Source organism: Arvicanthis niloticus, chromosome 9 (assembly GCF_011762505.2).
Source record: "Arvicanthis niloticus isolate mArvNil1 chromosome 9, mArvNil1.pat.X, whole genome shotgun sequence".
Lineage (NCBI taxonomy): Eukaryota > Metazoa > Chordata > Mammalia > Rodentia > Muridae > Arvicanthis > Arvicanthis niloticus.
Genome location: NC_047666.1, coordinates 51,480,106 through 51,494,717, shown reverse-complemented (window position 1 = coordinate 51,494,717; position 14,612 = coordinate 51,480,106). Strand labels below are relative to the sequence as shown.

At 48.7% G+C, this 14,612-nt stretch overlaps 1 protein-coding gene across 8 annotated transcripts in view; it reads right to left on the bottom strand.

The window, feature by feature from the left end:
- Mtmr14 (myotubularin related protein 14) overlaps positions 1–14,612 on the bottom strand; it is a 43,547-nt gene that overhangs the window by 4,180 nt on the left and 24,755 nt on the right. For all 8 annotated transcript variants that reach the window (XM_034511585.2, XM_076940229.1, XM_034511588.2 and 5 more), the window contains 8 exons: positions 11,528–11,594; positions 10,983–11,068; positions 10,660–10,736; positions 10,378–10,414; positions 8,305–8,372; positions 7,437–7,495; positions 7,136–7,274; positions 6,302–6,481 (listed from right to left, as the gene is read on the bottom strand). In XM_034511585.2, the coding sequence (XP_034367476.1) occupies positions 6,302–6,481; positions 7,136–7,274; positions 7,437–7,495; positions 8,305–8,372; positions 10,378–10,414; positions 10,660–10,736; positions 10,983–11,068; positions 11,528–11,594 (713 nt within the window). The remainder of the gene's footprint in view (positions 1–6,301; positions 6,482–7,135; positions 7,275–7,436; positions 7,496–8,304; positions 8,373–10,377; positions 10,415–10,659; positions 10,737–10,982; positions 11,069–11,527; positions 11,595–14,612) is intronic.

Here is a 14,612-nt window from a genome sequence, read left to right as displayed (position 1 = left end):
CTGTGCTGAGTGGAACCCAGGGCCACTGAGATCTTATCAGAAGGGAGGACAAGCTTTTTGGAAACTGTGGAGGGTGGTGACCTAGATGGAAGAGTGAACAGACAAAGCCCTGAGGTCCCCCTTCTTCTGCAGCTCCTTTCAGGAGCCAGAGTTTGTATTCAAGAGCACCACAGAGCAAATTCATGGCTGTGCCCGGAGGGGAGGGATGAATCAAATCAGGCTGCAAATTGACAGCTTCATCAGGACTCTTCTACAAGAGGGAGGTTTGGAGTTGGGGAGGGAGCTGTGCTGCCTCCTCCTCCTCCCCACTCAGGCTAAGCTTTCTCCTCTGTCCTGGACAGCAGCTGACCTGTGGGCGTCTGGGAGGCTGCAAGTCAGTCTCTGGCATCAAGCCCAGAACTCACTACATAGCCCAGGCTGGCCTCAAATTTAAGCAGTCCTCCTGTCTTAGCCTCCCAAGTGCTAGGATTGACCTTTTATTGTTTAACTTAAAAATAGCAAAACAGCTCCCACAAGAATCCAGAAACAGGGCTAGAGTATAAACAGTGGTGGGCCAGGAAGCAGGGAACAGACACACTTTACCTTACTTAGCTGCTGGCATCAGTGGTTCCTGAGGTGACAACACTCCCCCCACCCCCAATTATTTAGCAGCATGTGTGTGTGTGTGTGTATGTATGTGTGTATATATATATTTCAATTTTATACCCATTGGTGTTCTGACTCTATGTGTGAAGATATCAGATCCCCTGGAACTGGAGTTGGAGTTACAGACAGTTGTGAGCTGTCATATAGGTGTGGGGAATTGAACCCGGGTCCTCTGGAAGATCAGCCAGTACTCTTAACCACTGAGCCATTTCTTCAGCCCCTGGCTGGCCAATCTTACTGTCAAGCACCTGTGACCTAAGTACAGCTCTGCTGATCTTTTTGAAAGAGGCCTGCAACAGAGTATGTAGTTCAAGTCCACTTTGAATTCCTCCTGCCTCAGCTTCCCACCATACCAGGATACAGAGTTTCATTTTTATATCACATTTATGTATGTTTATATAATCCATGCATGCCATAGTGGATGTCAGAAGACAACTTGCAGGAGTTGCTTCTCTCCCTCTACATGTGGATCCTTGGGATTGAACTTAGATCATTAGGCTGGGTGCACCATCTCAGGCCTTATGAGGTTTTTTTGAACTCCAGTTTGACTATATACAGGTTTGTCCTGAACTAGAAGCACCTTGAGAGAAGGGGAAACAAATGGCTTTCCACATTAAAAGCTGCTGTGAACTGAAATGCCTGCAACACTGGGCCTTGCCACATTCAACACTGTGGTGACCCTTGGCCAAGTGTGATGTCTTTAGAGATAACAGGACATGGTCTACTACCCGATAGAAGCCACGAGGGTGCATGAAGCCAATCTTTCTGGTTTCTAGATAGATAAACCTCAGACCTGTGAATCACAGCCAGCCTCCAAAGAGAAGCCTGCCCTGGGTGTTCTGGCTATGCTGGGCCTTTAGCCAACACCTCCAGGGGCACAGCCTGGCTCCTAAGTCTCCACAGCCTATCTGATGGGTAGACTCTTTTCCAATTTTTAGCAGCTTATGGGAAACAGCTTCTAAGACTCAATGAATATGAGTGAGAGAATGGGGGGGGGGGTAGGGAGAGAGAAAGGTGGAACACCTGAGCAGAGGAAGCTGGAAAGAGGAGACATTCCTGGACAAGGAGTGCAATGAAGTTTCTCAAGGCCCAAACCTGGAAGCTCGCCCAGAGAATCACAGCCACGCGATGTGTTACTGCCTAGTTTCCCTTAGGTACTCTGGTCCCCTGGGGTAGTCAATTCTTTTTGCTTTCCAGAGGGAATACCAGGTAAAAGAGCACAGCAAGAGGGTATCCCTCTTACAGGACAGAAACAGCTTTCAGTGAGTAGCCACTCTTGGGAGACACTGAAAATTTTCAAGAATGAGCACATGAGAGACTCCTACCCGAGGTAAACTCAAAGCATAGGTTATGTAAAGTAACCATTCAGCTCTTGCATTTGACAGACACTTAACACTTGGATTGCAGTAGACTAAATGGACAGCTAGAGACAAAAGGTGTGAGTGTCCTTCTGGAGGAACCCGTGGCTGTATCCGAGAAGGGAGGAAGACCTGTGGTAAGCTCAGTGTTTGGGTTACCCTCACCAGCTTTAGTAAGGCTTCAGCCCAGTCCCCTGAGCTCCTTCACAAGTGTCAATAAAGCCTGCAAAGAAAGAAGTCTGAATTTTTGCCTCCTGCTCAAGCTCCAAAAACATGGCCAAGCATCCCTTAAACTGGAGCTGTGGCGTTTTGTCCTAGACTGGGGGCATGGACAACCTAAGCCTTGGCATAGGATAGTGGCTTCCTGGCAACACTTTAGTCTTGTAGCTGGCCCCAGCCAAGGCCCCTTCTCCCTACCTCCTGGCAGACACCAGGGGGCTTTTAGCTTCTAGTTTCTATACTGAAACACAAAAAAAATATGAATACAAAGAGTACTGGCTGAATTCGGGCAAAAAGAAGTCTGGGTGAGACTTTTACCAGCTGTCCAGTACCCAGACATGTCTGGCAGATAAATGATTGATAAGAACAGTTCCTAAAACAAAAACAAAACAGCCTCAGTTTCATCATGACCATTTGTGGAAAGAATAAGTATCATGCCAGGTATGATAGATACCTTACTTCATCACTCCCATTTTACCCTAAATTACAGGGCTCAGGAGTCACTGTTCCTGTTTAAGAATGGGGTAAAAGAACTAAGCTCAGAGGGAACTGACTCTCCCCCCACCCCACCCCCCCAAGTTGCACAGCTGGGAAGACTAAAGCTGTGACTGAAATCAGGTGTGGCCTAAGCCCATTCTAGCCAATTTTCCTTAAAAACAAAACCAAGGGCACACCTTGTAGCCCTGACTAGCTAGCCTGGAACTATGTAGACTAGGCTGACTTCAGACAGGCCTACTGCCTCAGCTTCTTCAGTGCTCGGATTAAAGGTGTATGCTACCTCTGCGGGCTCATTTTCCTTCTTAATATGAGTAAGGCTAGCTCACAAAGATGTCTTTTAAGTGTGACTGGTAGAAGAGGCCTTCATGAGAGCCTTCTGTGTGAGAAAGGAAAGCAAGGGGAGTGTCAGGAGCTGCCAGCAGCCACTGCGGCAAAATGGAAGAGAGCTAGCCAGAGAAGCAATGAAATAGGTTTGGGACCCGGATAAGACTATACCTCAAGTACCTTTTCCACTTGTCTCATCTCTCTTATTGCTTTCTGAAAGCATCTCAACTAATCATGCTGTCACAGAATGTCTCAAAGTAGCTTCCTGTCTGAAGAATCTGGTTAGAGATTAGAAAAAGGAAAGCCATTTACCAGATGGCAAATGATGTGAAGGGAATATCTGAGCCAGGCCCTAGATTTTGTGGGGCCTATATGTTACCAGGTCCTCTTGACATGACACCAATCATAAAGGTAACCTGGGATGCATCTCAAGGATGGCCCCATGGCCTCTCTGCCCAAGAACCTGGGAGGGACTCTCACTAAAACTGGCCTTTCGCTTTTTACACTTGAGCATGTTGGCCCAGCAAGGGCTCCTACATTCCTATATTAGCTCATGGAGAAGTCTTGGGGCCCAATCAGTCTTCTCCCCAAGGTCTCAAGCTGGGACTGTCTTAGGTATGTTAGCACCCATGTTAGGTCTGGACCAGGACAGCAACTGTGTGGTACAGAGACCAGTGAGTCTTCTCTGCTGTATAAGGACAGCCTGGGACAGAGCTCACTGCTTTATAAGGAGCAGGTGGCAGTGCCTGGGGAAGCAGCTAACTGGGCAGCAGAGGTTAGTTCCTGTGTTGCTACTTAGCTAATCAACCAGGCTGTTGGGTGTCTCTCAGCCAAGATCATCTGCTCTTCAGGCAGCCTGGCATCAAGCTGGGCTCAGTGGTGGCACCATCTTCCTTGGTCATGGACAGCACTATGCCAGAACCCCCACCCTCACTCCTAAAGAACCCCCACCCTCACTCCTAAAGAGACATAAGAGCAAAGATTAAGGCCACGCCAAGGTGGAGCAGGGCAACTTCCTAGTTAAGACTGAAGTAGGCATGTACAATTAAAACCCTGTGGCTGATTATACAATAGCAGTGAAAAGCCAAAAACTCACTGTCTTCCCAATGAGAAATGTGGATTACAGCCTGGTAAGAATCAACACTCCACAGAACTTCCCTCCCCACTTCATGAGCAAAGCCTCAGATTCCTCTCATGGGGTCCCACTTTAAGAAAGACAAGTTTAGAGACTGTGGAGCACATGAGACCTAGCACACTCACATTGGCAGTGACTGTGAAGTCAGATAGCTTTCCTAAAAGGGGTGTTTTCCTGCACAGAAATGCCTAGAGCACTGAAGACCTGATTGACTACTGTTACCTAAGAGGCAGAGTAGCTAATGAGGGATCCCTCAGGCACTTTAAGATAAAAGAGACTAAATTAATTTTAATGTTAATGGAAATACATAATTAGAATGCTCTAAATCAGAATAGCATAGTCTTTCAAATCACTGGCAGCAAATGTTAGATTCAAAACTGCGTTGCCTGGCTAGCTGGCCTAGTCTGGGCAGATGCTCACAGAAGACTCTGCTCATAACACCTGTCCCCCACACTGTCTGTCCAGTCCCCATTTAAGTCCATATTATCTCTGGCCTGGCCTTGGGGTATAGGGCTTTGAGGTTGGAGGTGGATCCCCCAATACTCCTAAGCCTCCCAGAGAGAGGACCTTTGTGGTCATTCAGGACCAGCTGATAAAGTCACTCAAAGGTTTAAAAAAAAAAATCCGTAAGATTGAAAAGATGTTATGACAGTAGGTGGGGAAGCAGAAGGGGATGATGAAAAAAAAAAAAAATGGATGTAGGAATACTGAGAGGTCAACATGGGAGCTGTCTACAGCTGGGGAAAGGCCTAGATGGCAAATAGAACCTTCTGCTTTCCTCCAGTTACTCAGTGGTACTACACAGGCAGAAAAGGAGGCAGGGACCATGAGCAAGAACCTCAGCTCGGACAGCAAGAGTCTTAATAGTGCCGCTACAACCCAGTAGCCCTAAGGACAGCCAAGTGTAGGTGAGGGGTCACGGCAACAGGCATACATGCCAGCCCCACATGTAGGATGTGAGCAGGCACAGGCAATGTGGCTGTCTGCTTGGCCCTGGCTCTATTTAGTTACAGCTACCAAGTCTCCAATGGGTTATAGTTTTGGCTCAACAAATACATGAGGGTTTGCAGATGGCACTGATATGAAGGGGCCACCTGTAGGCAGGGCACATAGGACATATAGACCACCCCTGGCCAGAACAGCTGGCATCAAGCTTGCCCACCACTCATCTGGTCTGCCTCCCTGAAGAAGACGCTTTAGCTCCTCTTACTCCACTGTCTCCTATTGGCCAGTGAGAGGAGGGTACCACAAGTTTTAACCTTTCAACAGGCCTGCTACCAAGGAGGACACTGAGTCAGAAAGCTACATGGACATTACATGGCAGAGCTGGGATCAAGTCTAAGTGGGATTCCAGAACTCATGTCCATTAAATCCTTTAGTGACCTCTTGGCCCTACAGTGTTCTGTTCTCTTCAGAAGGGCTATGAATTCTCTAGGATTTAGGCACGAAAGCAATCAACACACTCAGTCATTCTTTGGAATATGAGTTGGAAAAAGTAGGACCATCAGCTGGGAAATGCTTTCCCCAAAGTGCCAGACCATCTCCACCCCCATTTACTGGCCCTGGTAAACACTGGTTTTCACTTTACACAGGAGGCAGCATATGCTGGTCTCACTGTGGCACACCTGTCCCGACTCAGTTGATGCTTTTCAATATACACTCAGTTGCTGTGATTTTCCACAGCCACGCATCTGGTTGACCCCTTCTCTGTTGTAGCTTCTCCATCAGTGTGGACATGGGATGTGAGATGTAATTGAACCCAGAGTGTTCCAACCCATCTTGAGTAACAATGGTAGTCCAGAGGTCTGGGATCTTCCGCAGGTGACACATGGTGGCAGTCCTTACCATCATTACCACTGTATACTCATGTACTGCATAGCATTCCAGGAAACAATTACACATTTGTACAAACCAGTGAAGGCTCTGTGCCCCAACAGCGATCTTCTTCAAAGAGTGGGCCTGCTAAGCATCCACTTCCTTCAGCTCCTAAGTAGCTACCCATCAAAGCACATACTAAGGAAACCTAGCTAGCTTAAATGTGAGACACCCCACTTTCAACCTTGACAGTGGAGGAAAGAAGCCACAGCCTCCAGCAGGCTCCTTACCCCTGGAGGTTCCTCACCTGGGTTTGGGGACCTCAAGAGGACTGCTGCCCATCCTGAAAAAGGTGTCAGAATGGTTTGAGGATGAAGAGCTAGAAGACTTGGCTTCAGTGAGCCCATGGTGTGAAGGTAGGCGGTCCTCAGAGGGCTGTGGCCGGCTCCAGAGCATACTCTGTGGGGAGGATGAGTGACTCTTTCTCCTGTGGCAGAAGAGCAAGGCTGTCACAGCTGGACCCCCAGAGTCACTTTGTCTATGGGGAAAATGTCATACACAGTAGGCACAAATACTTGGCTCTCTCCCAGGCTCAAGGCCATAGGTAACAAGGGCTAGGACTTTAAGAAGCTAAAACAGTCAAATGCACTGGCCCATTAGCCTCAAATAATTCGAGAACATTGTTCTCAGTGGCACACTAACTGCTCCATTCTCACACTCACAAGTACTACACAACCTCTGCCATGTCTCAGGAGAAAGAAAAAGGCCCCCAGATCCTGCCACATTTCAGTGGGAGGACCCTCAAAAGCAGGTCCCTTATCATCATATACCCAGCTTTTGTTTTAAGATGGCTCCACACCTCCTGGCACATTGGACAGGTGCTCTTCCCTCCCCCAGTTCACTGCTGCTCCTTGGTCCCATTGGGAGCACCAGCCCTTTATGCTTCTAGGCTACCATGCAGTGCCCCTCACCAACCAGATGGCTGGGCTCTGAGGCCCCGTACTGACAGCAGGGGATGAGGCTATATTCTCAAGCCTTCTGTCAGAGTCCCCTTTGTTCCTGGGGCTAAAGCCTGGCTCCCTAGGGCTGGTGGCCTTGGGCCACAGCTGTGAGTTTACTCTATCTCAGTCTGGCCCCTCACCAAGCTGCCTGAGTTGGTGCTCCTGCCGGGGCAAGTTCCACAGTCTCATAGCTGAAGCTCCCCACGGCTCCGGGTGAGTGCTCCAAGACCAGGGAGAAGTCGCTGCTTAGGCTAGTTGTGCTGCCTCGATCTCTGTGTCCTGAAATCAGCAGAAAATTAGCATGTCACACATTCCCCACAACCAGTCCACTACCCATCTCCTTTTTCAACGCTAGACAAATAAGTTTCCAGCACAGTTCCCCATGTGGTCTATACTCAGATGGCTATGGTGAAGTAACGCCTATTAGAGGTCAGGACTCACTCAACATGCAGATATCTTCCACAGTGAAGCCTGCATCCCGAGTTGGCAAACTCTTCCTCCTAGAACGACAACCCCAAGCAGGACATTTCAGCTGTAACTGGAGTTTTCTCTGTTCTCTCAACCTGACTTAACAACAGATCCAAACCCTGGCACCTCATGGAATGGGTCCTACCAACAGAGTCTGCCAAGTAACAGGCCCACTTCCAGATCTACCAGCTTGGCTCTGCTGGCCACATGTGCCAGACTGAAGTCAACACAGCCTGTTTTCCTTACCATCTTGGCCATTTGGGACATATGTATGGCCCAACAAGTGGTAACTTTGAGTAAAGACAAGTCAACTCACAAGACCCAAGTTCTCACTGGAGTTCCAGAGCAACTGCCAGCTATATGAGATTGTTCTCCAGGCTGGAAACAGATTTCTGCTCCACTGTGCAGATGACCAAGCTGGTTTTGAACTCTAAGATCTGCCTGCCAAATTCTGGGACTAAGGTGTGCACCGTGATGTCCAGCTGAGTATGATTCAGTTTCCATAGGGTCATATTCTGAATTTTTCTTTTTCTATGGTACCGAAGCTTGAACTCAGGGCCTGGAGCATGGGAGGCAGGCACTCTACTGCTGAGCTACATTCCCACTCACAGATGGCCTACTATAGGGCTCAAGAACGATGAGCTCAAGCTTGGGAGGAGTCCTCTGTCCACACACTTGCTCCTTCCTACAGCATCAGCTCCTCCCCATGAGAGACCACTCATTCCCTGTGCGCTTAGGTCCTCAGCATGGACACTCGCCCTAGTGCTCGGGGCTGGGATAAATGGCAGTGCCCCACACTGTGGAGGACTGCCCCTGAGCGCCTTTGCCTCCCTCCATTTACCTCTGGGTCTTCAGGCAGAACTCTTCGGAGGTGATATGCTTCAAAAAATTGAAGCAAAAGAAGAAAATCTGAAGGAGAAAAAGCAGAGAACAGTGAGAAGCTAGCCTTTCCCAGTGGGAAGACAGAGACAGCAGAACATGTGAAGAGTGCTGCTGGCTGCTCTAGTTAACTCCTTTTGGGGAGTGACCTTCTTTGGGGACCCTGCTAGATCTTCTGGTTTATGACTGATGTGGGTGACACAGAGGGCTCAGCAGGGTACCCATGGTCTGGGGGTAGAGAAGATGTAATGTGCTTCTTTTCTGAAAACACAGAGTTCCAATGTAGAGCCTTCAAATCTTCAACACACACATTCTCAACTTTACGATGAAAATAAGAGGAGTTCCCACTTCTATCTAAGAGCCCAGGGAGAGCTACTGACAGGAGGGCAGCTGGGAGGAGAGTATCTTGGGCAAAGGGATTAGTGGATAAGGCAGGACAGAAGAGGAAAGGCATTCCCTGGGGAATGGTGTACCAGATACAAGATCAGAACTGGTTAGGGCAGCCATGGTCTGGCTGATCGTACTATGCTCTGGAACTGTGAGGCCCAGGTCTTCACTGTGAAGTGGATACAGGCAGATTGACTCTGGGAACAAACCCAATCCCATGAACAAATCCCAGCCAGTGCCCTAGTCCAGTGGCCTCTAGAAACATACCAGAGGCTTTGGTTTATTTAACCTGCACAACACACCAGCTATAAACCACCCAGTGAACCAAAAAGTGCAACCCATGAGACTCAGGAAACACCCATAGAGTCCCACAAGGCCCTGTAAGATTTCAAAAAAAAAAAAAAGGCAGAGGGTTGCTCAGATCTGGTTGGTAGGAAATGCTGCATTACATAAAATGACACAGGTGTTTCATCAGACTCTTGAGCCTTTTAATGTGTTAATGTATCCTGGGAACCTCAAAGATAGAAGACAGGGTAAAGAGCCACTTGACAGCTGTTTTTAGCTTGCTATTACAGAGGTGTTTGTAGTCTGCAGAGGTAAGAGCCCCAGCCCTCCGGTTCTGGAGACCTATGCATACACTGAGGGACTTGAGGGTGGGACTCAGAGCCCAGTCTGCTCAGCCTCATTTTTGCCCTTATTCTCTGAAGGGAGCATTTGGCTTACTCTGGGGGAGGAGGCAGATGGAGTAGAGGACAAAATGTCCTAAAGCACCAGCAAAATCTCCAAAGAGGCCTTCCGCCCAGATTTCAATGCCAAAGGCTCTGCCTCTGGCAGAGTTCATAAGGCCTCTGAGGAGCAGGCTTAGCTCTGCAGACACATAAGTGCTCAGAGAGATTTGGAAAGGAGATGAGCAGCTGGGCAGAAGCAACAAAAGAAAGCTGGAGATAAGATGCCCAAGAAGGAAGCAAGCTCAGGAGCGGGAGAGAGAGAAGGATGCCTCTGGATATTGGGGGTGGGTGGAGACAGAACCGACAAAGTCAGGATAGGCATCTGCATCTCTCAATGAGACACCAGGAGACTCGAGGTGAAGCACGCTGCTCAAGGTCACCTAGGCAATAAGCAGGACCAGCAGAGACACACTCAAGCCAAACTTGAGATCTGATGCTGGGGAACTACAAGCAGGCAAAGATGTAGAAAGGGCAGAGAAGGAATCTGACTACATTGAAAAGAAAGGACAAGGAGGACCTGGAGGCAGCCTACAGATGAGAAGTGTACGGAAGCCTGGGTGTACAGACCACCTTGGAAAAGGGAAGGGACTCTGAGTATGGCAGGATTAAAGATGGAGCACTCCATGTTTCAACTTTGAGCATGGAGTCATGGAAAGCAACTTGTACATTGGTTCCAGAGCCAACTGCAGAAAGAAAATTAGCCTAAATGATCACAGCAGCTGTGGCCAGAACTTTCTCTGTGGTACAAAGGGAGCCCAAGGTCCACACAGGGGGCTCTGTGCTCTTGCTTTTCCCACCACATTGCCTGAAAGGGGATGGTAAGCTTATCCAAGTATCCTGGGTGGAGAAACTACCTTCACAGCATGGCAACCAGAATGAATATCTTAAGGTGTGGGACATGCCTATGTGGGGGTACTTACCTCCTCCCCTTTGCTGAGCCGATCTACCAACATGTGTCTGAAAAAGAAGAGCGAGGAAGGTTAAGGCACAACACAGGCCTGAGGGAGACGTGTGACCCACAGACAGACCAAGTCTTTGGCACCAAGGCATCATCATATGAAGCCTGCCAACATCTTTGATCCTTTCCAAAGGGAGCCAACTTTTTTTTCCCCAGCTGTTCTCTTATCTCTGTTCCTCATAAGAAAAGCTAATACATCATGCACACACACCTCAAAGGCTGGTGGTGTTCCTTGAAGACTTACCCAAAGAGGAACCAGTCATAGGCCACAGTCAGGTAGAGGATCTCAGCAGGCTTCAGGGATGTGTGAATTAGCCCATCCTGGGAGAGACAAAGGGTGGCAAGATCAAAAAGCTGCCTTCTTAGTATAGGCCTCCTTGCTCCAGGAGCAAATCATACCATAGACTGGGTGACATGACCACTCTTACCCTACCCAACCCCTCAATCATGACACCTGCTGAAAGTGCCCACACACCAAAGCCTCTCTGCATCCTGGAGACAAGACACCGAGGGGTAGAACCTAACAGGGTCTCTGCATTCTCCCCGACCCAGCTCTTTCATACTCACAGCCCACAAGGAAAGGCGCAGAAGAGAGATGAAGAGGGGGGTCCGATCCCAGCCTGAGATACAGTGTACCAGCAGCCCGCTGTCATCTGTTGTGGAACAGAAGTACCAAATGAGAGAACCAGACAAGGTTCTCCTGAAAACCCTGTCTGAAAAAGGCCTCCAGGCCAGCTTAAGTGTTCCTCTTCCCCAGGGATCTGTTCAAAGTTATTCCCCAATGTCATGCTAGAAGTGAGTGGGTGGGAGCATCTGTCTTGGTTTCTAGCATCTTAGTTGAAGTTCTTGTTTTAATTGTGTTTATTATAATTGTATGTGTACACATAAGAGTGCACAGGTCAGAACAGCTTGTAGGAATTTGTTCTCTTCCACCATGGTCCTGGGCATAGTACCCAATTCATTAAGCTTGTGCAGCAAGTGTGTTTTTAAGCTCTCGGCATACTCTGGGTAGGAAGCCAGCCCAAAAAGTCTCTTTGGTTTGGGGACTCAAAGAAAGGTGACCCCACCTTCCCAGACAGCACTTTGAAGGCTTGGGGAGCCGGAAGACTTACCGTCTCGGTTTATGATGAAAAGCAGCAGTTTCAGGTAGTTCTGTGTTTGTTGCACCAGGTCCCAACTCTGGTGGGCAAAACAGAAAAGGGATCAAGAAATAAATATAATCAGGAATGGACATCTTAAATACTACCAAAACACCACCAACCAACACAAATAAAAAAAACCACTGTGTATGGTGACATGTGCCCATGACCTCAGCACTCAGGAGGCAAGAGGAACATGAGTTTGAGGCCAGTCTTGGCTACATACCAAGTATTCAAAGTACCAAAACAAATATGAATGCCAGCTAGGGTGTGGGTCGGTGGTAGAGCACATGCTTTGCATTTAAGAGATGCTGGGTTCTGTTCTAGCACCAACAATCTAACAAGAATGCTGCCAGGTGTGATGGTATGCCCTTGTAACCACAGCATTTAGAAGGCCAGGAAGGAGGATCAGTAAAACTCAAGACCAGCCTCAGCTACGCCTGCCTGGGTATGAGACCCTACCTCGAACTAACAAATAGTGCCAAGCATGAGTTCTTGGGCAGCGGTTCTACAAAGCTCTTCATCTTCAGCTTTAGGCTCCAAATACCTTGAGACTCATTCCTCAGATCCAGGAGTTCTCCTTGCATTCATCTCCCTGAACCCTCCCTTACTCAGTGTTCTGAGAGTGAGGAAGAAAAGCCTTCAGCAGGTGCTCTCAAGCAACCACATGCCAGGGGCTTCTCAGGCCTGGGGCCCCAGGGTGGATACTGTTTGCAAATAGCTCTTGATCTGTGCCACATGAAAACCAACACAGACACAAACCTTCTCAATCATCTTTTCACTCGCCTTTACTGCTGTTCACTGCATGCTATCTCTTTTTCATCAGTGTTTAACATTTGTATTTGTGTGTGTGTCACACACACACACACACACCCTGGGGTTAAAGAGCACTGGGTAAGAGAACTGGCTGCTCTTACAGAGGATCAGGGTTCAATTTCCTGCACCCAAATCTGTAACTGCAGTTCTGAAGTGGCTCAAGGGAATCTGATACCTCCTGGCCTCCTTGCACATTTGTGGCACTGCACACAAGTGGTGCACAGACAAGCATGCAGGAACAACACCCCTATGTATTAAACAACAATTTAATTGTTGTAACACTATACTACATGGAATACTCCTGCCATGGCTTGCGGGTAAAGGTAAGGAGAATTTCTGGGGCTCAGTTCTCTCCTCCTTCCTCTGCATGAGTTCAGGGGATCAAATTCAGGTTGTCAGGCTTGGCAACAACCACTTTTATCCACTGAGCCATCTGCTGCCTCCTTTTTCTTTTTTAGTGACTGTCTTCCTATGTTAGCCTAGGTTAGTCTGAAACCCATGTTCTTTCTGCTTCTGCCTCCTTAGTGGTGGGATTACATGTAAGTACCACCATGCCCAGCACTACACTGTCTTTTGATGAATAATGTACACAGTGTGGGTTTTTTTTTTTTTTTTTTTAAATAAGAGGCTCACTGGGTGGGAGTCAGGAAATACATACATGCTGCCAAGAATCTGTTTAAGCTAAGTGAGAGGGCTAGATCAGGCACTATGGAGCAGCCCACTCTCAATCTAAATTCCATGGAGGGGTCTGACCCAGTTCTGCAGAGCCGTTTTCCCTTGCTAGGGACAGCCTCTGCTCTCTTAGGACACAACTACCTATCAGCATTCAGGGCTGTGCAGAGAGGGTGGCGCATGCCAACGAGACAGCACTTCCCTCGGGGGGAAGGGAACACGGCACCTGTAATTGCAATGGTTTTCCCAGGAATTTAAAGCAGATTCATTTACCTGACCCTCCCACGCCCCCAGAGAGTTGTGACCCACTTTCAGCAGCTCCAGAGACCTGCTGTAGCAATGTGCTAATGAAGCTATTACCAGCAGGAGCGTGAGGGTCTCTCTACGCATCTGGCTCAACATGTAAGACACACTACTGCCAAGAGATTTCCTCTGAGCTGGGATTCTGCAGAGTGAGGACAGGAGCCATAGAGCAGGAAGTCTCAGGTTAGGCTTGCTGTGAAGACAGCAGCTGTTAAGGGGAGGGCAGGGACCAAGGTGGAGGGCTCTGCCGAGTGACAAGCAGTGAAGATCTAAAGGAGACTTGCATGTTCCCAGGGCTGGGCCCAGGTATCTGTGGGGAGGCCCACACTGGGAGACGCAAAGCCACACAAGATGGGCTGAGGAATGGGTCTGGTACTATAGGAAAGATGAAAACAGTTAAGATCACCCAGTGACGTACAGCATTAGAGAATGTGGGACTCCAAAGCTAACACGCAGAGAGGACAAAGTACACTCCCGGCTGAAGACGACATGAGGAGACTCAGTGAGACCAACTGGCTTGACTGCTACATTCAAGTGTTCCTTTGACATGCTCTCCTGACACCATCACGTGCCTGGAATCACATCCATGTCCACTGTCTGAAAGCAGCTAGCCTGCAGCCTGCTTCTCACTGACATGGAAGCGCTCCAGCACGCCTGCTCAGAGGACACCTACTCTCAGGGACCTAATGAGGCCTGGAATAGGGTTGCTAAGCTTCACTTCTAGGGACAGTCTGCTCAAGGCCAGAGCCCAACTGCAGCACTTCTCAGCAGAGCCTTCCTCCCTCCCTCCCCAGGGGACTGCCTTAGCAGGACCAGCACACACAGCCCCTCCTGTCACCCGAGGTGAGTAGTCCATCAAACCTAACTGGCACCTGCATAAGGAAAACTGGCTCCAGAGAGATCAGAAGAAGGTCACCTTAGGGTGGAGGCCATCTGAGAACTCCACACATAACAAATTGAGGAGCTTGCAGGCTCCCCTTGGTCATTTAATCTGTGAAGCCATAGCCCAGTGTGCAGGACCCCATGAGCCTACTCTTCAGATGCCAATGAATAGGACCAGATGTCTTTTCCTCGCTGATGGTCCTCTTATAGAAACACTTGTGCAGGGGGCCACTGACCTCTCCCTCCTGCATGTATGTACTTACTCAGTTGCCTGAGCATCGAAGCTGTGATGAAGGCTGCTCAAAAATAAGACAAATCCATGCTGAAGAGATGGCATGGTGGGGAAAGGCACTTGTCATTAAGCCTGATGGCCTGAGGTCAGTTA